Source organism: Pipistrellus kuhlii, unplaced genomic scaffold, assembly GCF_014108245.1.
Source record: "Pipistrellus kuhlii isolate mPipKuh1 unplaced genomic scaffold, mPipKuh1.p scaffold_m20_p_8, whole genome shotgun sequence".
Classification (NCBI taxonomy): domain Eukaryota; kingdom Metazoa; phylum Chordata; class Mammalia; order Chiroptera; family Vespertilionidae; genus Pipistrellus; species Pipistrellus kuhlii.
The window spans coordinates 31,516,556-31,536,700 of record NW_023425584.1 but is presented as its reverse complement, the minus strand read 5'-3'; the positions used below and the strand labels follow the sequence as shown (position 1 = coordinate 31,536,700).

General features: G+C 53.6%; 1 protein-coding gene across 5 annotated transcripts in view; it reads right to left on the bottom strand.

The window, feature by feature from the left end:
* The window catches only part of P4HA2 (prolyl 4-hydroxylase subunit alpha 2), a 34,844-nt gene extending 22,192 nt beyond the window's left edge, over positions 1–12,652 (bottom strand). For 2 of the 5 annotated variants that reach the window (XM_036423948.2, XM_036423946.2), the window contains exons 1-5: positions 12,517–12,652; positions 11,911–12,045; positions 3,586–3,709; positions 2,600–2,696; positions 1,743–1,894 (exon numbers count right to left, since the gene is read on the bottom strand). In XM_036423948.2, the coding sequence (XP_036279841.1) occupies positions 1,743–1,894; positions 2,600–2,696; positions 3,586–3,667 (331 nt within the window). In that variant the 5' untranslated portion in view covers positions 3,668–3,709; positions 11,911–12,045; positions 12,517–12,652. Of the gene's footprint in view, positions 1–1,742; positions 1,895–2,599; positions 2,697–3,585; positions 3,712–9,248; positions 9,427–10,458; positions 10,466–11,910; positions 12,046–12,516 lie in introns of those variants that run through there. The other 3 variants (XM_036423951.1, XM_036423950.2, XM_045576388.1) reach the window with 3 other exon arrangements.
* Between the last annotated feature and the right edge of the window lie 7,493 nt (positions 12,653–20,145).

Sequence of the window (20,145 nt, the reverse complement as noted above, 5' to 3'; positions counted from 1 at the left end):
TGCCTGTGACCTGAGGCCTGGGAGGGGAACTCCAAAGCCATTTCTTCCCAGCCTCTTTCCCAAAGCAGCAGCACCCACAGCCACCTGCTCCCACAGCCTCGGGCTCAAACATCCACTCCTAGCCTTGCCTGGGGACCCACGGACCAGGAAGCTGCAATGCTGTCTTCCTCATGACTGCAGTCAGGACGCTAGTTTATAATCTAGTAAAAGGAAAAAATACACCCCCCGCCCCCCGCAGAAAAAAAGCCACGCTGGCAACATGACCTCTCAGTTCAGGGGCAAGAACTCTGAAAGGTAGGGGTGAAAAGAACCTATTGCCCTATGGGCCTATCTTGTCTCCTCCAGGGAATTCTAAGCTTTTCCCAAGAAAACAGATGCTGAGGGAGGGGGTGGGGCATGGAAAACAAGAATGGAGAGTGGGAGGTCATCCAAGCAGACAGGAGGTCATCCGAGCAGGTGGTCATCTAAGCGGGCCTACCCTTCCACCGTTGGAGGAACAGTCAGTTCCGAGCTGCAGGCCCAGGCTGGGCGGCAGGGGTCTGGGAAAGGCAGCCACAGCTTCTGGAAGCAGTGAGCTCACTGGGCACGGCTCCAGCCCTGCTGAGCTCACCAATCTCTCCCTAGAGGCCGCCCTGCCTCCAGCCAAGCCCAACCCAGTCTGGCCACATGGACTGAGATGCCTCAGCCAGAGGAGCAAGCAGACCGAAGGTAATCAGCTTTCCCAACTCGGGGAGAAGAGGCAGAGCCCTGGAGGCTGCGTCCAGGGCTGGGACGCAGGAGGGCCCAGCCCACCGTCTCCTGCGGAGAGGAAAACGTTAAAGCATAGAAAGTCCTGTCACAGTGAAAGCACAGAGCACAGTTAAAGTTTCAAAGAAGTTCAAGGGCCTGCAAATACCACTTCTAGGAATGAATGCTAAGAAAATGACCAAAGAGGTATGTGCAAGACAGCGGGTGATTTGGAAGCAGTGCCACGTCCACTGACGTGACCAGTTTACACATCATCAGTGTGACTCATTACTGCCCAGCCATGAACATGATGTTTCGGGAGAACATTTAATGGACATATGGAGAAGCTGCAAAATTCAGGGAAACAGTATAATCTTAGGTCACAAATCCGTCAAAAGATATGTTTCATATTTAAAAATATAAATGAAGGGGGGGGGGTAAAAAAAATAAATAAAAGGTATGAATGGGAATGAATTTAGATGAGGCTTGAGCTGGTCCCAGCACCCAGCCACCTGACTCACTTCTCTTAGATCATTTGTTCCCTCAGAGAAGGTGAGCTTGCATCCCTGGCATATACTAGTATGTATAACTCCTTTTGTGGTGGTTTTCTTTTTTTTTTCAAGTATATGCATGTGTAAAAACACTGGAATTTAAGTGCTTATCATTAGGCAACTGGATTAAGAAATATAATTTCCTTATGTGATTGTTTGTGTATTTTCCAACTTTTTTATAACAATGTATTGCTAAAGTACAATTAGAAAAAAAAAATCCTATCCAAAAAGAGAAGTGAAAACACTAGGAAAAGGCAAGAACTGATTCCTAGTACATATTAAAAAGCAAAGACCCAATTGCCAGGTCCCGCAGAGGTGAGGAGCGTCGTGAGGTGACAGGGTGCCTGTTCACACACTGCACATGCCCACCCACACCGAGTCCCAGGACACGTTCAGACACACGCTCCCCAGGCGCAAGCACACGAACATGCCTGCTCACCCAAGCGCCTGCTCCCCGCCCCTCACCTGCAGCGGAGTCCTGCAGGACAAGGTCCTCTAGCGTGGACCACTCTGTGTTCAGCCTCTTCACCAGTTTGTAGGCATTCACAGGGTGGGCCAGGTAGCCCTCAGGGTCAGCAGCCGACTTGCTGGTCAGGGCTTCCATTTTGCTGGCCCAGCTGTGTAACCAGAGGAAAAGGATTAATATACTCACCCCACCACATGGGTCTTGACCTGGGGTAATTTTCCTGGTGAGATGTAGGATGCTTTTCATCAAGAGGCAATAAGAAATGAATACAGCCCAGCCAGTGTGGCTCAGTGGTTGAGCGTTGACCTATGAACCAGGAGGTCACAGTTTGATTCCCAGTCAGAGCACATGCCTGGGTTGCAGGCTCAATCCCCAGTAGGGGGCATGTAGGAGACAGTACATTAATGTACTGATTTGACTTAGTGGATGGAGTGTCAACCTGCAGACTGAAGGGTCTCAGGTTCAATTCCAGGCAAGGGCATGTACCTAGGTTGTCAGTTGCAGGCTCCATCCCTGGCCCCAATTGGGACATGTGAGGGAAGCAATTGATGTGTCTCCCTTCCACTGTCTCTGAAAATCAGTGGAAAAACATCCTCCAGTGAGGATTAACAAAAACAACAAAAATGAATACATAACTCCCCACAATCCTTCCAGCCCCTTAATCTAGATAAAACCTGGGGACCCCAATGTATACAAAGAGACTCTTGAATAGAAAGGAAAAAGCAGAGTCCTCAGCCCATTAGAGCCACCCTGGAGGACTGGCATGAAGTAGCCGCCTGGCTTCCTCTTATGGGCACCCCCTGGGGGGCAGGAGGGCTGGCTCAGGGCAGTTGTGGGGAACTGGGACGTTGGACACCTCTTAATCTTGGAGAGCTTGGCTTCCTCCACCAGGATGTACTCCTTCAGGGACTGGACCAGGTCCTTTTCTGCGTAGATCAGGTCTGTCATGTGCCCTGCAGGGAGAGGAGAAAGGGCCAGTGAGAAATGACTGAGAGCCGAAACCGGTTTGGCTCAGTGGTAGAGCGTCGGCCTGTGGACTGAAAAATCCCAGGTTTGATTCCGGTCAAGGGCATGTACCTTGGTTGCCGGCGCATCCCCAGTGGAGGGTGTGCAAGAGGCAGCTGGTCGATGTTTCTCTCTCATCGATGTTTCTAGCTCTCTATCCCTCTCCCTTTCTCTCTGTGAAAAAAAAATCAATAAAATATATATTTTTTTAAAAAAACAGAGAGAGAGAGAAATGGCTGAGAGATGCCCAGTCCCCTTCCTTGGGGCAGAGAACATCCTCACAGAGGCAGGTCCCTGGGCCCCGAGCAGGTCAGCTCTCGGGGGGACTTGGAGTTAAAGGGGACGTAGGCACTCACATGGTCCTGGCCCCAGCTCCAGCAAGAGAGCTGAGGCCCTAGGGGATATGAGGTCAATGCACTGGGGGTGCCTTAGGAAAGAAACCCCAAATCTCATTCTTTCACCATCACACAGATGGGTCACTGGAGCGTGGACATCCTGGAACCTTCATCACATGGAAACAAGCTCTGAGTCTTTAGGCCAGAAGGAGAAGAGCTGGATCCACCAGCCTCAGAATGTTCTCTGCGCAGAACCATTCTCTGGTCTGGGAGAGAGATAGGAAGGCCAGGCAGCCCAGGAGGAGCCCTCGCTTCCCAGGGAAGGGGCCCGGCTGAGACAGCTGGCTCCCCGACAAGCAGGTCCTCAGGCCTCAGAGAGGAACTGGCAGCTCTGCGAGTCCCCCTCTTTCTAGAACTGGTCAAAACCAGTGAGTGAGGCCATCTCACCCTGGCACTTGAGCCAAATATTGCTCAGGTAGGTGGTAATCCTGTGGGCACATACCGATAGAGGTGAAGAATTCAGCCTGCACACAGCTCAGGACACCAAACCAGGCCACAAGCAACACGGACACCTGGGGTTCCATGGTCACAAAGGGTAGTGTCTGCAAGGTGTTCAGTGACAGGCACTGGATCAACAGTAAAAAAAAAAAAAAAAAAAAAAAAATTACGTGAGGAGACACATACACATGTGCACTGCACACATACACATTCAAACATGTGAAAACCCTGACTAGCACACAGAAGCTAAGGATACTCAGGGGATAAACCAGGGCCACGTGCCCTTGGGAAAGACTCTGCCCTCTTGGCTCCTGGCAGCCATTGGCAATATGTGAAAGCTAATTTTGGGAACGCATGGTCACCTCTGGTTCTAACCATCGGTATGTCTGAGATTCGGGCCCACACCTCCTTGTTTCACAGACTGCTTATCTGTTCTGTCTTTCCTTCCAACTCCCGTACCAAGACAGTGCCAGGTGCTGAGGACCCAGATATAACACGCAGCCCCTGCCCGTAGAAGGCTGACATCAGAGGAGAGACGGTGACAGAAAAGGACACCGACAGAATATTACCCCGGGCACCCACACCCAAAGTGAAGTGAACAGCTGACGGATGGCCAGAACAGGAATAAAAACGGACCCTGCCGGTCTGTACCTGGCCGCAGCGAGAGCAGTCTAAACTCTTGGCAGATGCTGTCCTCACTGGCAAGGCACCATTCACTAATATTTACTAAAGACTCACATATGCCGAAACCGGTTTGGCTCAGTGGCTAGAGCCTGCGGACTGAAAGGTTCCAAGTTCGACTCCGGTCAAGGGCATGTACCTTGGTTTGGGGCACATCCCCAGTAGGGGGTGTGCAAGAGGCAGCTGATTGATGATTCTCTCTCATCGATGTTTCTAACTCTCTGTCCCTCTCTCTTCCTCTCTGTAAAAAAATCAATAAAATATATATTTTTTTAAAAAAAGACTCACATATGCCAGGCACTGCACTAGGCACACCAGATACAAAAGGACATCAGCCACAGAGGACCAAGCCCCAGGCTGTGCTGGGCTGTGCGGCTGATTTGGGTAAGAGGCCAGCTGCCCTCTCCTCACCAGCCTAGAAGACAGACCAGCTCTGAAGGCAGCAGGCACAACCTGGGCAAGCCGCGCTGGCAGGGGGCCTATGGACACCGCAGAGGCTTCGGGCGCCCGCCGTTTTAAGCTCAGCCATGCAGCCTGGGCGTGACGGAGGACCAGCACCCGTCCGAGCACACATCATGCAAATACCAACTGCCAGTCCCTCCTCTTCCTGCTATTTCAGCCAAGCCCCGCAGGAAATTTACTTAAAGCAAACAAGGAAAATAAAGAAGATACAAATGCTCAGAGAAGGGGAGCAGGACTGGAAGCTCTGAGGAGGGTCCGGGTCCTCTCTGTTGCAGCCACAGGTCTGCACCCAGCCTTGCCATACTGCATCTCTGCCCCAGGATTCCAGAAGGTCTTCCTTGTGGCTCACTCAGTCCTTTCCACAGGCATGGTGTCTGTTCCTTATCGCTCAGAGGCTTGACTAGCTCAGGAGAGCACGTTCTGTATGTTTGCAGGAGACCAGACCAGACACGGCTGGAAGTGGGGGACCCCAGTGCTTCCCCGTGTGCTGACAGCTGCACAAGTTCAAGGGAGGGGGAAGCTTCTCCATTCCTTTCACACCGCCCTGGCGATACCGTCCACGGTCCATGCCTTACAGCACATCGGAAGAAGCACCCAGGTTCCTTCGTCACGCACAAACCAACTGTCATTTCTCTGGAATGTGTTGCCTGGCTTAGACTGAGCCCATCCACTAATCCCAGCCTGGAGGCAGAGCTCCGAAGAATATCCGATAGGGTTCTGGGAAATGGCCTCCCAAGAGCCTGCAAAGTCCTGCTCTGATGGAGGAGGGGGACAACGACTCTGCTGGCCCAGAGAGTGAGATACCCCCAAGGAGCCCCCAAACCTCTACAATCAATACTGCCACCGCAGGCATGGGGGCCCCAGAGCCCCCCATTTCTCCTGGTCTTAGGCCCCTGGACACTAAAGGCTTTGTACAAAAAGGGTCAGGCTGGGCGGAAGCAACATCCAAGACAGGCTGTGCCCCACAGTGTGGGCAAGGCCAGCCTCCCACATGCCAGCCCATCCCTACTCATACTTGTACTCAGAGCTTACTTGGACAGAGTAGGTAGGAGTTTGTGTGCCTGTCCTGTGCCCACCAAGTGTCCAGGGCTGCTGGAAGCCCTCCCAGGTGCCCTAGGAACCCATGTTGGCCTGGAAATGGGCAACGTGAACCCTCTTTTTATGAAAAACAAAGTGGCGCTGAGCCAGAACAAAAAACCAACACTGAGTTGTATTGGAGCTGCATCCCGAGTTTAGAACCGTGTCTGGCCCAAACCAGGTACTCAACAAATAATACTTCACCTCAGATTTGTTCAAGTTAGGAAACTACCACAACAGAAGACTGTGCATTTCTTCCCTACAGTGGATTGTTGCGGATTGCATAAGAATGGATACCACATGCATATTAGCATGGAGTGAAGATCAAAGCATACTGTTAAGTGAGAAAAGCAGGCTCCCAAACATATATACTCTATGATTTCATTTTACAAGGAAAAATATGTGTGTGTGTGTGTGCACATATATATATGTAAATTTATAAATACACACATTCATATGCAAGAAGAAAGTCATAAACCTAGTTGTAGCTTGGAGAAACACTTTTATCTTCCTCTTTATGCTTATTTGTATTACCTAAACTTTCTACAAGGAAATTCGAAACACATTTTCTAATATGCTTAAAATGAAAAGAAAACGAAGCAGGACCTCTCCAGTGGCCTCCAAACTGGCAACATCCCTCCTTCCCCATTCCCGTTTGGACCCCCACTGGGAAGTACTCCAAGTCCTGCCAGCACCTCGGTGACAGTGACCCGCCCACCAGATGACTGGCACAGCTTGTGAGCACAAGGCAATTCCAAGACATACAATCAGAGTCCCCAACAAGCCTTCTCTTTGGAAAGGACGTTTACAACCTGGCCAGATGGCCGCGGAAAGATGTTTCCAGTGCAAACCAGCAGCGAGCGTCCTTAGCTTCTCCCCTTACCTCATCAGGCAGAAACCTCTGCCAAGCTCCCAGCTGCGGCCCAAATGCAACAGCTTGCCTTCGAACAATATATTTTAACAGCCTAGAGACAGAACATGGGTTTGCTGAGAACAGGTCTTGCTTGGCACCGAACAAGAGGCTGCCTGCCTTCTGCGAAGGAGCCAAACCTGCCTGGACCGGGCTCCCCACAGTGGCTCTGCCTCCCAACTCTGGGATGGAAAAGTCAAGAGGACACGAGAAACAATTGTAATAATCTGAGCAATAAAGATTTATTGAATAAATAAATAAATAACACGAAAAGTCAGGAGGACAGGCTTGCTCAACCTAGACTTGTGCAGAGGTTCCAGCAGGCCGCGCCAGGCCCACAGCTGTTGTCACTGGCACGCGGGGAAGGATGGAAGGCACCCTACCCTCCTCACCTGACGTCATGCCTCAGTCATCACCTGGTCTGAGCCATCCCCAATTCCCGCCTGCTGCCACGCTGGCCCCCGCCTGCACTGCTTTCTCATCTCATCTGGCCTCCCACCCACCTCTGCTCTGCAAAGCAGCCAGCATGCTTTACTGCAGCCCCTCCTTCGGTCTCAGTCTCCCCAAGAGCCCTCCACAGGCTCTCCAGTGCCCTCAGGATAAAGTCTAAACTCCTCAGCCATTAAGAGCCTTTTGAACTCCGCGTGACTTGGCCCCACTGCCTTCGCCAGCCCCATCTCATGACTCCAGGTTTCATACCTTCAACTACTACCTCACAGGAAAATATCGTCCTTCACAGGGAACCTAATGAAGCTAGGTGCTCATCTCTATCTGTCTTTACACTTTTTCTGTCCCGTCCACGAGCACATAGATGCGTACGTCCCACTTGGGAACCATCAACACCACAGTCTCCTGCGTCAGTAAACAAGCAATGGAGCAGCAGAGAAGGCTGTAAAGATCGACCTGTAAAAGCCCAGTTGGTTATTCAGTCACTATCTTGGCAGAGACTTGGCAGTCTAGGTGAGGCTAGCTCCCAAGAAGGAACTCGGCACAAGGACACAGTCCGCATGCCCCTGGATTGGATGCACCTGACGTACTGTCTCAACCTCTCTTGGCCTCACCTAGCTCCTGGACCACTGACCTGCCTCTGACCAAGTGGAGAAGACCGTCAGGCTCCCAGTCTCTGGCTCTTCCCACTACGTTGGGACTCCAGTGACATGCCACATCCACCTTCCCAGTGGCTGCTGGAGGGCCCTGGTAGTGCACTCCAGGAGCAGAGAGAGTTAACTCCTCCTGAGACAGCTCTGACCAGTGAAGGGCAGAAGACAGAGGAGGTCGGCAGACTAATTTCCTCTCCAGGCCTCCACTGAGAAACTGTCCTGCCACGTGGACTTTCTGTAGAGCTCGCCCAGAGATGGCCCACATGGCTGAGCAACTGGTGCCGCTCTGTGCAGACCGGGCAGCTTGCTAAAGCACCATCCTGAATTTGCTTCCCATCCTTTGCTGCCTCAGTTGCCTTTCCCTCACTCTGGCTGCCCTGCAAGTGCACCTTCCAATGAAGCATTCACCACGTAAGCTCTGCCTTGGGCTGGTTTATGGGAACTAGACTAAGATAACCACTATATTTATTCCCAAAAACCTTTCATCTCTACCTTCTAATCCTCACCCAAATCTTGTAAACAAGATTATCATCTCCATTTCAGCTATCTATATATATAAAAGCCCAGTAACCCTTAGGGTGGAATGACCACCCTAAGGGTGGAATGACCAGAATGACCAGTCGCTATGGTGTGCACTGACCACCAGGGGCCAGATGCTCAGTGCAGGAACACCGCTCAGCCAGAAGCCAGCCTCTCCTGACTCCATAGCAGCACTAAGGAGAGGTGAGCCAAGCGGTAAGGAGTGAACAGGCAGGTGGGAAAGAGCGAGAAGGTGGGCAGTTATGAGCAAGCAGGCAGGTGGTTAGGAGTGAGGGGTCCCAGATTGTGAGAAGGTGCAGGCAGGGTTGAGGGACTTTCCCTCCCCCTCCCCAACCCCGAGCATGAATTTCGTGCATCAGGCCTCCGGTAGATCGATAACTGAGGCTTAGCATTTCCTGCACATCTGGCACGCTACAGGAAATCACTGGCAGAGCTGAGACTCAAACCCAAATCATACTTTCCACTAGATACTGCTGCCATTCACGCCTCCTCAGTAATATCTGTTGGCTTACAGCACAAGGGCCTCCCAAAAAGGGGAGCCACACTTCGCCCTGGTTCAGCAGGCCTGCTCTGGTCAAGGACTTCATTGTGACTCACAGAGCAACTTCATCATATCTGTGGTAGACAGTAACATGGACCCAAAAGTCAGGAACAGGGTGCCCTGAGTGCAGGTGATAGACTCTCCTGCCCTAGACACCCATCACGAATGACCTCCCAAATAACCAGCCAGTCCAGCTCAGGGCAAGGCAGTATAGCCCAGTAGGCAGGCACATCCACCCTGGGGCCAGACAGCCCGAGTTAAATCTCAGCTCCACCATGACTTGCTGGCTTTGTGACCATAATGCTATGGTTCTCTCAGCCTCATCTATATAATGGTGACAATGTTAGGACCTTCGTTTCATAGGGCTGCTGTGAGGACTGAATGAGATGACAGAGGTCGGTGGGCAGCCCAGCAGCACCAGGCACAATTTATACCAGTCATCAGCATCAAGGGTACTGCAGGAACATCAGTAGGCCTGAATCAGCCAGCTGTCCAGCTGGTCCCTGGAGAGGAAGAAGGTCCAGTCTAGGGGTCAGTGAAGATGAAAACAAAGCAAAAATTGGGCAACCTCCAGGTCCCAGGAGTACTAAAAGAGAGGAAACATTCGTTCAAGAAAGAGGGGAGTTAGGGGCAATGCAGCCCCTAGCCAACAGGGAATAATAACCCTGGGACTGGTCAATTACTGGCTCTCTGTCTCACCAAGGAAGGGCAGTTCTCTGGCAAAAAATAGGGCGCTGGGCCAATTCTCTAGGAGCTCATGTATCTCTATGCCTCTGACCTGCTCACTCCCAAGTTCCTACACGTACAAGGCCCTCAGGAGTTGTAGGTACAAAATAGGCTGTATTCTAGCAAGCACTTGCTGAAAGGGTTAGGGCAGTGGCTGGTCTGTGATCAGGCTCAGACGGATCCTACCTGAGCCGGAGGAGTCACCACCCAAACACTTAACTAATCCTCTGCGTTGCAGTGATACCACTTTAAGCTCTCTTCCACAACACAGCTCCAAGAAGTCTAGGCTATATTTTTCACTTCCCTCTGCTCTAAGAATAAAAACTATATCCCTCCTTCCACGTCCCCAGCACAAACCCAAGGCCACAGGAGCCATCAGCCAGCCCTCTCAGCTCTAGGACAGGCTGGTGTCCCAGCCTGGAGCGCTTCAAAAGTCCTAATTGCTAGATTTGAGCAACTTTCTGGATCCAGCTGCACGTGCCTGCATCACAGCATGTCCTGCCAACCTCCATCTGCATAAAATTAAACTCTTGACAGATCCCAGGATCCAGGGACACACCCACCAGCCCCATGCACACTATCAGCCAACGTGGCCACATATGGGCCTCAGACCCTCCCAATAATGTAGGAGGGGGAGGGCAGAGTCAAAAAGTATGGCTCTCTCCCATAGTCCCTCCCCCCACTCATTCCTCAGGGCTGCACCCTCGCAGTCTCTCCATCTGATAAGCTTCTGGGCTCCTCCCCTGGCACAGGGCCAGCTGCCAGCGTGAAGCAACAATCTCAGAGAGATTATGAGCTCCCCATGGGCAAGAATAGTGCTGCCACCTCCTCCTCCTCCACCACCCTGCTTCCGGCCCCAGGCATGTTCTAAGCAAAAGCCAGGCTCACAGGATATACTCGGTAAACAGAGATCAGCTATGGCCAGGCTAAACCAGCAGAGTAAATACTCTCCTGGGCATCCCACTTTGGAGCCTGCAGCAGGGTAGAGGGGCCTATCAGAAGCCACAGACTAGTCATCACCATGTCTGCCTGCGGAGCCCTACGGTGGCCCAGGATGACAGCATCTGGGGGTGAGGCCCCCAGCCAACCCACTCCATCCTTGCTACGTGGCTTCCTTGGCAGGGCCACTCAGTGGACACGCTTGGCCGTCTGAGAATAAGGAGGCTCTACAAGAAAAGGAGTCACAGCCCAGAGATCTGGCGAGCAGAAGAGGCGAAAAAAGAAGCTGAGCCCCGAGGCCCAGAACCACAGTGAGAGAGCGCACGGCACCCTGGACCCTTTGGGAGCAGTTTAAGCACAAGCCAGAGGAAGTCTTGGTTCGCTTCCTAGAGCAGCGTTTTTCAACCGCTGTTCCGCGGCACAGATGTTGCCTGGTGTGCCGTAGGTGCAGACAAGACAAGAATTTTATAATTTTTCACTATTTTGTTTACTTAATATTTCATAATAAAGTAATTATAAAATACTTTCTTTGTGTTTATTTGATTCCTATTCAAGAGAATTACTTTATATATAGTCAATATAGGCACAGAGTTAAATTTTTTAACATTTTCTAATGGTGGTGTGCCTCGTGATTTTTTTCATGAAACAAGTGTGCCTTTGCCCAAAAAAGGTTGAAAAACACTGTCCTAGAGAACTAAACTATGGGATCTATTGCCCCAGATGTGACACGGGCTGAGAAGAAGCAACAGCTTGCAAAAACATCCTATAAGCGCCGAGGTGAACAGGGGATCTCTGCAAACTCTGAGGCACTTGAGAACGCCCTGAGCCACCAAGTGACATTCCCCTTCCCTCGTTCCCAGGGCCAGGATCTCCTGCAGAAGGACTGAGGCTGCCAGGCTTCCAATGGCTTCCACTGAGAAACACAAGGTGTCACTCTCCAGCAGAAGACACAGATCTCAGCCTTGGAAGGGACCCTGCTGTCCTATAGCATCTTAGAGATGTCCCATTGGAATGCAGAGGCCCGGGCCCGCCCCTGTGGCCCTGGTCCACTCTCCTGTTGCAAGGGCTTCACTGAGCACCCTCCGAGGCTCCATGAGAGGCACTGTCCCCTCACTTGGAGCTCTTGTGGACGGGGTCCATGGGCAGCTACCCCCAAGTGTCCCTTCCCCCATCATTTTGCCAGGGGGCTGCTCCCTCACACAGGCTGCTCCTCTGCCCAGGCTATCCTATGGTATATTCAGCCTTCATCTGACCCTTCCCTTTAGTAAGGTACCTCCTCCAGGAAGCCCTCTGGCCTGAAGCATCCCCGTCCTCTACCCACTGCCCCGTGTCCCCTCCCAGCACCGCACTCACCACACGGCTCTGGGCCTGGGCTTCCCAGTCTTCCAGTCCAGCCGGTCTGCGCCCCGGGCCAGCAGCTCCTTACGGTTTCTGACACTGAAGGGTCCGTTGGTTGGGTGAGTTAGTAGGAATCACAGGTTTCCGCAGCTGTTGAGGAAAAACATTAGAAAGGGATGTCTGGAGCGGGGAGAAAACACGCACAACTTTCTCCTAGGACAGCCCATCTAGTAACCGGCACCCAGCCGGCGGGTCCGGCTCAGACCCCAGCCTTCGCCCTCTGCCCCTTCGCAGGGAGGCAGATGGCCCTCCCTCCCCAGAAGCGGCCCCTCGGGGACCAGCCTCGGCCAGGCCGCCTTCCCGGGAGCTGACAGCGCGGGCGGCCCGGCTCCCCGCCCCCGGCCGCCCGGGGACGGCAGGAAGGGCGCGCCGACCTCCCCGCCCCGAGCCCCGGCGGACAGGAACCCAGGCGGGAGCGGACACGGGCGGGGGGCGCGGGGCTGCGCTGGGGACGCGCGGCGGCCCCGGGACCCCCGGCCCGCGCCCCGGCCCCGCCACCCCGGCCCCGGGCCCGCGGCGGGCGGCGGGCGGCGCGATCCGGCCGGCGGGCGCCGCGCTCACCTGGCTGGACACGCGCCGCGCCCGGCGTTTCCAGAACCTCCCGCGGCGGCCCCGGCCCGCTCGGCGCCTCCTCCCGGCGGCTCCGCCTCCTCCCGGCCGCAGCGGCTCCGCCCGCTTGAGCCGCTGCCACGTCCCCACCTCCCGCCGGCCCGCCCGGCCCTGGCCCCGCGCCCCAGGCTCTCCGCCGAGGGTCCCGCCGCCCGCGCCCCCCGCGCAGCCCGGCCGCCGGAGCCGGGAGCCGGAGCCGGAGCCGGGAGCCCGGAGCCCGGAGCCCGGAGCCGGGAGCCGGCCTCGGGCAGCGGGAGCCACCGAGCGTCCTTCATGCCGCCGGCCGCCCGCCGCACGTACTCCGCGCCCGCACCCCCTGGGACTCCCCCTGGGGTTCCGCCTCCCGCTCCTCAGCCCCGGACGGCTGCAGCGGGGCCCACGCCCCATCCCATCCCGGCTCCGGCCTGTGGGGGCTCCCTGGCCGCTGGCTCCCTCCCCTGGCCTCCGTATGCCCGTTTCCTTGGAGATCATCCTGCAGGGGATACGGCTCTCCTATGGCCCCTGCCCATCCTCCCCACGGGCAGGTGTGCGGGAGGGGAGGGGTAAGGGAGGTGGGAATGTCCCCTGGAGCCGCAGCAGGGTATCAGGGGAAGGGACAGAGCAGGGGAGAAGGCCCCGAAGAAGGCTGGGGACCTGGTGCCACCCCCAGGGCCGTGCTCCCGAAGGGATTCGGACTGTCCCCGGCTCCTGGGTTAGGCACCCCTCCTGGTTTGTGTGTGGGTAATGGATTAATGGGGAAGAGGGAGGGTAGGTGTGGGTACACTGGGTTTGCCCAAACCCTTCCATACTCCACAGGCCAGAAACAGGGGATGCCTCCTCCAGCCGGTCCAGTCCTGGAAGGAAGGAAGGCAGGGATGCAGCAGACCTCAGCCTGAGCTGGAGGAGGCCCTGGTTCCCACGCCTGCTCTCATAAACCTTCCCGGTCATGAATGAGGGGAAACTCGTCTGAGAATCTCATCAGGGAGCCCGCCCGGAGTGGGAGGGGCGCAGCCTCTGCCCAGGCGCCCTGGGGATGTTCCCTGTGGCACGCTGGCCAAGCTGGCAGCCCGGGTCCAGCCCGGGTCGGGAAAGGCACGGGCACACACACCAGTTACACCCCGCACATAAAACACAGAACAAGCACTGATCTGGCCTGAGCCCGCCGCTTGCCGGAGCTCAGCTCAGCCAAACAGAAAGCTCCCTGCGTCTGCTGCGTCCTGTGAGGCCACCGTCTCTCCGCCCAGATCCTCTCCTTCTCAGGAGCTTGTCCTGAGGATCTTGCTCCCCCTCTCAACTGGATCCTTCTCTTGACCTATAAATATGTTCAAGCCCATACTGTGGGGGGCGGGGAAACACACACACACAACAACCCCTCATTCAAACCCACCAACTGCTAGCTACAGTGTCTCTCTCCTCAATCACAGCAAATTTCTCTGAAAGAGCCCTTTGTCTCCTCATCCTCACCTCTCTCCCACCCCTCAGCCCCCTCGCCACACTGAACCAGGTCTCAGAACATTCTCTGTAACCGACAAGTCCCTCAGTTCAGTAACTACTCTGAAGTCCTCATCTGTCAAAGCAACGTCTGACCACTGCCTTCCCGGAGCCCTCATGTCCCCTGGTTCCCGCCACCCTCTCCGGCCGCCTCTGCCCAGGCTTCCTGCCCCCCAGCACATTCTCCTCTCCACTTCTCCCCGTTAGCCAGGAAAGGAGGGGGCTCCTCCACGCTCAGGCCTACAGGGCCCTCTTCTCCTCCTCTCTGTCCATAATGTCTTCCTATACACAGGTGGCACAAACGTCTCTCTACCCCAGCCCTGACGCCTGAGCTCCAGACTCATCACTGACGGCAGGGTCTATGTCTCCACTTGAGTGTCCCCAGGCACCTCAATGGCAAAATGTCCAACACTGGGCTCATGCTCTCTCCCCTGCCCCTCCACCTCTCACGTTCCCTGCTTCACTGCTGGAGCCACACCTCTGCCATCGGTCACCTGATCAGAAGCCTGGGAGTCATGCCTTCTGCCTCACCCCCGGACCCTTTCCTCCCATACCCCACATCCGTTCAATCCTACCACCTAAATCACATGTGTCAAACACAAGGCCCTCGGGCCAAATCCGTCCCGCCAGGCCTTGCAATGTGGCCCGCACCGCGCTGTCATCACTGCACTCCGCTGAGTTTCCATCACAATGACAGTTTATGACTGTTCAGTAAACCATTCGGCCCGCGATTTAGGCTGGATTTTAGATTTTGGCCCCTTCTCTGATTGAGTTCGACACCCCTAACCTAAATGATGTCTCTCTAGTCCATCCATTTCTGCCCATCCTCCTCCACGTGGGTGATTGTAACAGTGTCTGAGCTGGCCGCCCTCCGCCATTATTGTTTCCTCCCACCCCCCTCCGCACTGCTGCCACAGTGCTGTCCTCAGAATGCAGGCTCGAACCCGTTGCTCTCAGCTTAGTAAATGGCACCGCCCTTTCGAACAACCCTAAAAGTGGTTTGGCCCTTGCCCACTTCTCTAGCTACACTGTCCTTCCTCCAGGCCCTGTCATGGCCACTCTTCCCCACCCACTCCCAGGCCTTGGCTATGCTGTTCTTTCAGTCTAGAAACTTCTCCCTCCTTCCCTACTGAATCCTTCTGATCCCCTCAGAGGGATTTCCTTCACTTCCCTGACCAGACCAGAGCCTCCTAGAACAGCTGCTTATGCCCTGTGTGCTTTGTAAGACTCGCCACAGTTTATGTAGTTGAATGATTGATTAACATATGTGTGTGTGTGTGTGTATATATATATATATATATATATATATATATATTATTGATTTTTTACAGAGAGGAAGGGAAAGGGATAGAGAGTTAGAAACATCGATGAGAGAGAAACATCAATCAGCCACCTCCTGCACACCCCCCACTGGGGATGTGCCTGCAACGAAGGTACATGCCCCTGACTGGAATCAAACCTGGGACCCTTGAGTCCTCAGGCCGACGCTCTATTCACTGAGCCAAACCGGTTTCGGCTGATTGATTAATATTTACACCACCACCACCACCACCACCACCACCGGCCTGGGAGCTGCAGGAGTGCATAGTTATATGTGGTTTTGTCCATCATTATATCCCCAGCCCCTACCACAAATAAATATTTCTGCCTACATGGAGAGAAGGGTGTCTCCTTAAAGCCTCGTTCCACACAGCAGTTGTCAAAGGTCTGGCTAAGGCCTCCACGGGGCCTCAGAGTCCTGGACCCCATTCATTCCTCAGCGTCTGCACCCCCTCTTCTCTTATAAAGGTACTTTTCATTGGATTTAGGGCCCAGGAGGTAATGAGAATAACCTCATCACATGATCTCTCACTTAATTTATCTGCTAAATCCCTTTTCCAAATACGGTCGCATTGACAGAGGTAGGTATTAGGACATAGGCATACCTTTTTAGGGGCCATCATTCAACGCAGTACACTTGACATTCCCTCATGCCCCACACAGGCTACTGGAGCCCCGCAAATCCTTGACTCTTGGTTATGAATCTCCAGGCCAGGCCCACTGCAGACCCACATAGCCTTTCTCTGTGGCCACTCAACAGGAAGCCTCATTATCTCCCCATATCCTACTCCACACCACCCAAAATGCGTCTGCTCTGCCGAAACCGGTTTGGCTCAGTGGTAGAGCGTGTGGTGTGCGGATTGAAAGGTCCTGGGTTCGATTCTGGTCAAGGGCATGTACATTGGTTGCGGGCACATCCCCGGTGGGGTGTGTGCAAGAGGCAGCTGGTCGATGTTTCTCTCTGATCGATGTTTCTAGCTCTCTATCTCTCCCTTCCTCTCTGTAAAAAATCAATAAAATATATTTTTTTTTAAATGGTTCTGCTCCAACATTTCCCTTACCTCAGGAAATGAAATCAGCACATCTCACAGTCGTTTCCATCTTCCTCCCCAGCACATTCCCATATGGGAGCTCTTCCCTAGAGGATCTCCATCCATCCACGGCTTTCCATTCCCGTGGCCACAGCCCAAATTCAGGACACCACCGTCTCTCACCTCCGTCATCCTCACTGGCCCACAGCTCCGACCTAACTCCCTCTCTCGTTTTTGTGCTCCACACACAGAGTGCTATAATAACTGTGATTCTGATCATGTCATTTCCATATATAGAACCCCTCAAATGTGTCCCTGCCCCCAGGATGGTCACAGATCTTGCCAAGGCTATCAGTCCCCTCTATCCAGCCCTGATGACCTCTCTTCTCATGTGCAACCTCAAACTCGATGCTCCAGCATCCTGGGCATTTCAAAGTTCCTTGGCCTTCCATGTCATTCTTCCTGCCTGGAACACTTCCCTCCCCAAAGCTTGTTCCTCTGAAAGCCTTCTGTGGGCCCAGCCTGAGCCGAGTTCCCACATAGACCCCATGGCTCCTCATGGATGACTTCCATGCATGCCACCTGGCATCGTCCATGTCTACTTCCTTCACCACTTCCCCTTCCCGGGAGGGAAGCTGCCTCTGTCCTGTTCAGCACCATGTCTCCAGCTCTAGCAAAGGGCCTGGTGCCCAGGACCTCAACAGGGAGTGGGAAGCAAAAGTATAGGAAGGAAGGAAAGAGGAAAAGAAGGAGGGAGGGAAGGAAGGAAGAAATGAATGAATGCATGAGCACCCCTGACCACTGTTACCTCCAGCAGGCCTCACTAAACACACCAGTTGTGTGTCACTGAATGAATAAACAGCCACGTTACACTCCTTTTCCCCAAATCCGTTGTGTAGACAAAGCCACACCTCCCTCTGGCAATCACTCTGCTGTGTTCATTCATACATTCATTCCACAAACATTTGCTGGGGACAGTTGAGCCCCTGGTGGGGGTTCGGGGGCCACGGATGTCAAAGAAGCTCTATGTAGTGGGGGAAACTAGCAGGAGAACAGAGCCCACACAGCAACCTTGTCCAGGGAGGGAAAGGCTTCTGGTCGGAGGTGCTACCTGTCTGGTCCCAGTCCTATAGCGCCTCCTCAAGCTCAAGCTCAGGTACTGATGGCCACCTTTCACCCTGGCATGGCTAAGAGTACAGCAAATGAAGCCCTACTTTCAGGCTGTCCCTACGTGACATCACTGGGCAATGGCTCCTCCAAACAGGCTAGACTTGTCTCCCTATCCCCTCCCTTCCCGGGGAATGTCTCTTCAGAACAGACGGCAAAAAATATCTGCGCCAAAGTCGAAGGAACTGAATGAATGGAAGGGCAGGTAGGTGCAAGTCTTCCCTTTATTTTTATTTTTTTTCTTTCTCAATTTTTTTATTTTATTAAGGTATTATATGTGTTCATACCTTATCAATCCCCACTCCCCATGCCTTCCCTTTAAACAGAGGTCTCCTCAGCCTGCCCGACCTCTGCCTTCTCCATTCACTCGTGATCCTTCCCTGGGGAAGGGGAGAGGGACAGACTCCACTGCTTGGCACGGAGGCCTGCCTGACTGCTGGTAACTCATGGAGGCCCTGGAAACCACCACAGCAGCCGGCGGCCTGGTCCCTCCATGGAATTCCCCCGAGCAGAGTCCCCAGGATTAGCCAATGCCACACAGAGAGAAGTGTGTGTGTCAACACAGTCAGCACACAGCCATTCACTGGACGAAGGGACCAACTCTCCTCTCCCAAGGTCCTCCCCTGAGGGATCCAAGAAAAGGTAGGTGTGTCCCAGTTGACCAAGAGCTTTGATTCCAGGCGGATGGCAGAGGGCAGGAGGTGCAGCCTGAGTGGAGCCACCTAGTGGTGGCCCTACTGCTTCAGAATTAGAGCCTGGTGCTGGACCCCGGGAAGGAAAAGAGAATCTGGTAACATCCCCAGGAGCCTGTGGGGCCAGCCCTGAACTGGCCAAGTATGTTCCCAGAGACTGCCTCCACCACACACACACACACACAGACACACACACAGACAGACAGACACACACACACACAGACAGACACACACACAGACAGACACACACACACAGACAGACACACACACAGACACACACAGACACACACACACAGAGACACACACACACAGAGACACACACACACAGACACACACAGACACACACACACACACACAGACAGACACACACACACACACACAGACACACACACACACAGACAGACACACACACAGACAGACACACACACAGACAGACAGACACACACACAGACACACACACAGACACACACACAGACACACACACACACAGAGACACACACACACACATAGACACACACACAGAGACACAGACACACACACACACACACACATATGGTGTGTGCATAAGTGGAGCCGGCCCCACAGAATGGCTACAAGTCCCCTCCCAGCTGCCTCCACCAAGGGCTCCTGCAGCTAAGTGAGCTGAGCCAGCTCAAGCTGGGCTGTCATTACAGGGTGGAGAGAGGCGGTCCAGGGCCTTCGGGAGCTGTAATTACCCATCAAGTCCAGGGCAGGCCCTCATGGTCGACACAGCGGGCTTAGACTTTGGCCTCCTTACCCTGCCCTCCTGCCTTCTGTGGGCAAGAAACTTCTAGAGTAGTGCACATGCCCAGAAGGACAGAAGATAGTTAGGTATGGTGCTTACAAATCCTGGTATTTTGATGCACAGAGTGTAAAGCATACTTTTAAAATGATTATTACTACAGTACATAAGCCCTCTGCACCCACTGCCCATCCCTCCTTCCCCAGCCTTGAACCCAAGTTGAGGCTGGGTGGGGATTAGAAATGGGCGAGGATGAGGTGAGAGGTGGGGATAGCTATTGGGCATCTGACTTAGCTCCTGTTTAAAAGGTTGGGAGTTCAGCCAAAACTGGTTTGGCTCAGTGGATATAGCGTCGGCCTGGGGACTGAAAGGTCCCGGGTTCGATTCCGGTCAAGGGCATGTACCTTGGTTGCGGGCACATCTCCAGTGGGAGGTGTGCAAGAGGCAGCCGATCGATGATTCTTTCTCATCGTTGTTTCTAGCTCTCTATCCCTCTCTCCTCCTCTCTGTAAAAAATTAATAAAATATATTAAAATAAATAAATAAATAAATAAATAAATAAAAGGTTGGGAGTTCAGTGGTTTGGCTATTTTTTCAGGCCTCATCAAAATGTCAGGAAGCCAGCAGAAGTAGAGGAGAGGGGAGAAATGAGAGGTGAGATTCCAGAGGTCTCAGGGGCAGATCACCTGAGACCTCGTGGGCCGCAAAAAAGGGGTTTAAGTGTGATGGTGAGGTTAGCAAGCAGCATTCCAGAGTTAAGGTCAGACCCTAGACGGCTTGGCTCAGTGGATAGAGCATCGGTCTGTGGATTGAAGGGTCCCAGGTTCGATTCCAGTCAAGGGCATGTGCCTGGGTTGCAGACTCAATCCCCAGTTGGGGGCGTGCAAGAGTCAGATGATCAATGATTCTTTCTCATCATTGATGTTTCTCTCCCTTCCTCTCTGAAATCATTGATGTTTCTCTCCCTTCCTCTCTGAAAGCATATATATATATATATATATATTTATTTATTTTAAGCCCTAGTTGTTTTGGCACAGTGAATAGAGTGACAGCCTACAGACGGAAGGGTCTCAGGTTCGATTGTGTTCAAGGGCAGGTACATAGGTTGCAGGCTCCTCCCCTGCCCAGGCCCTGATCA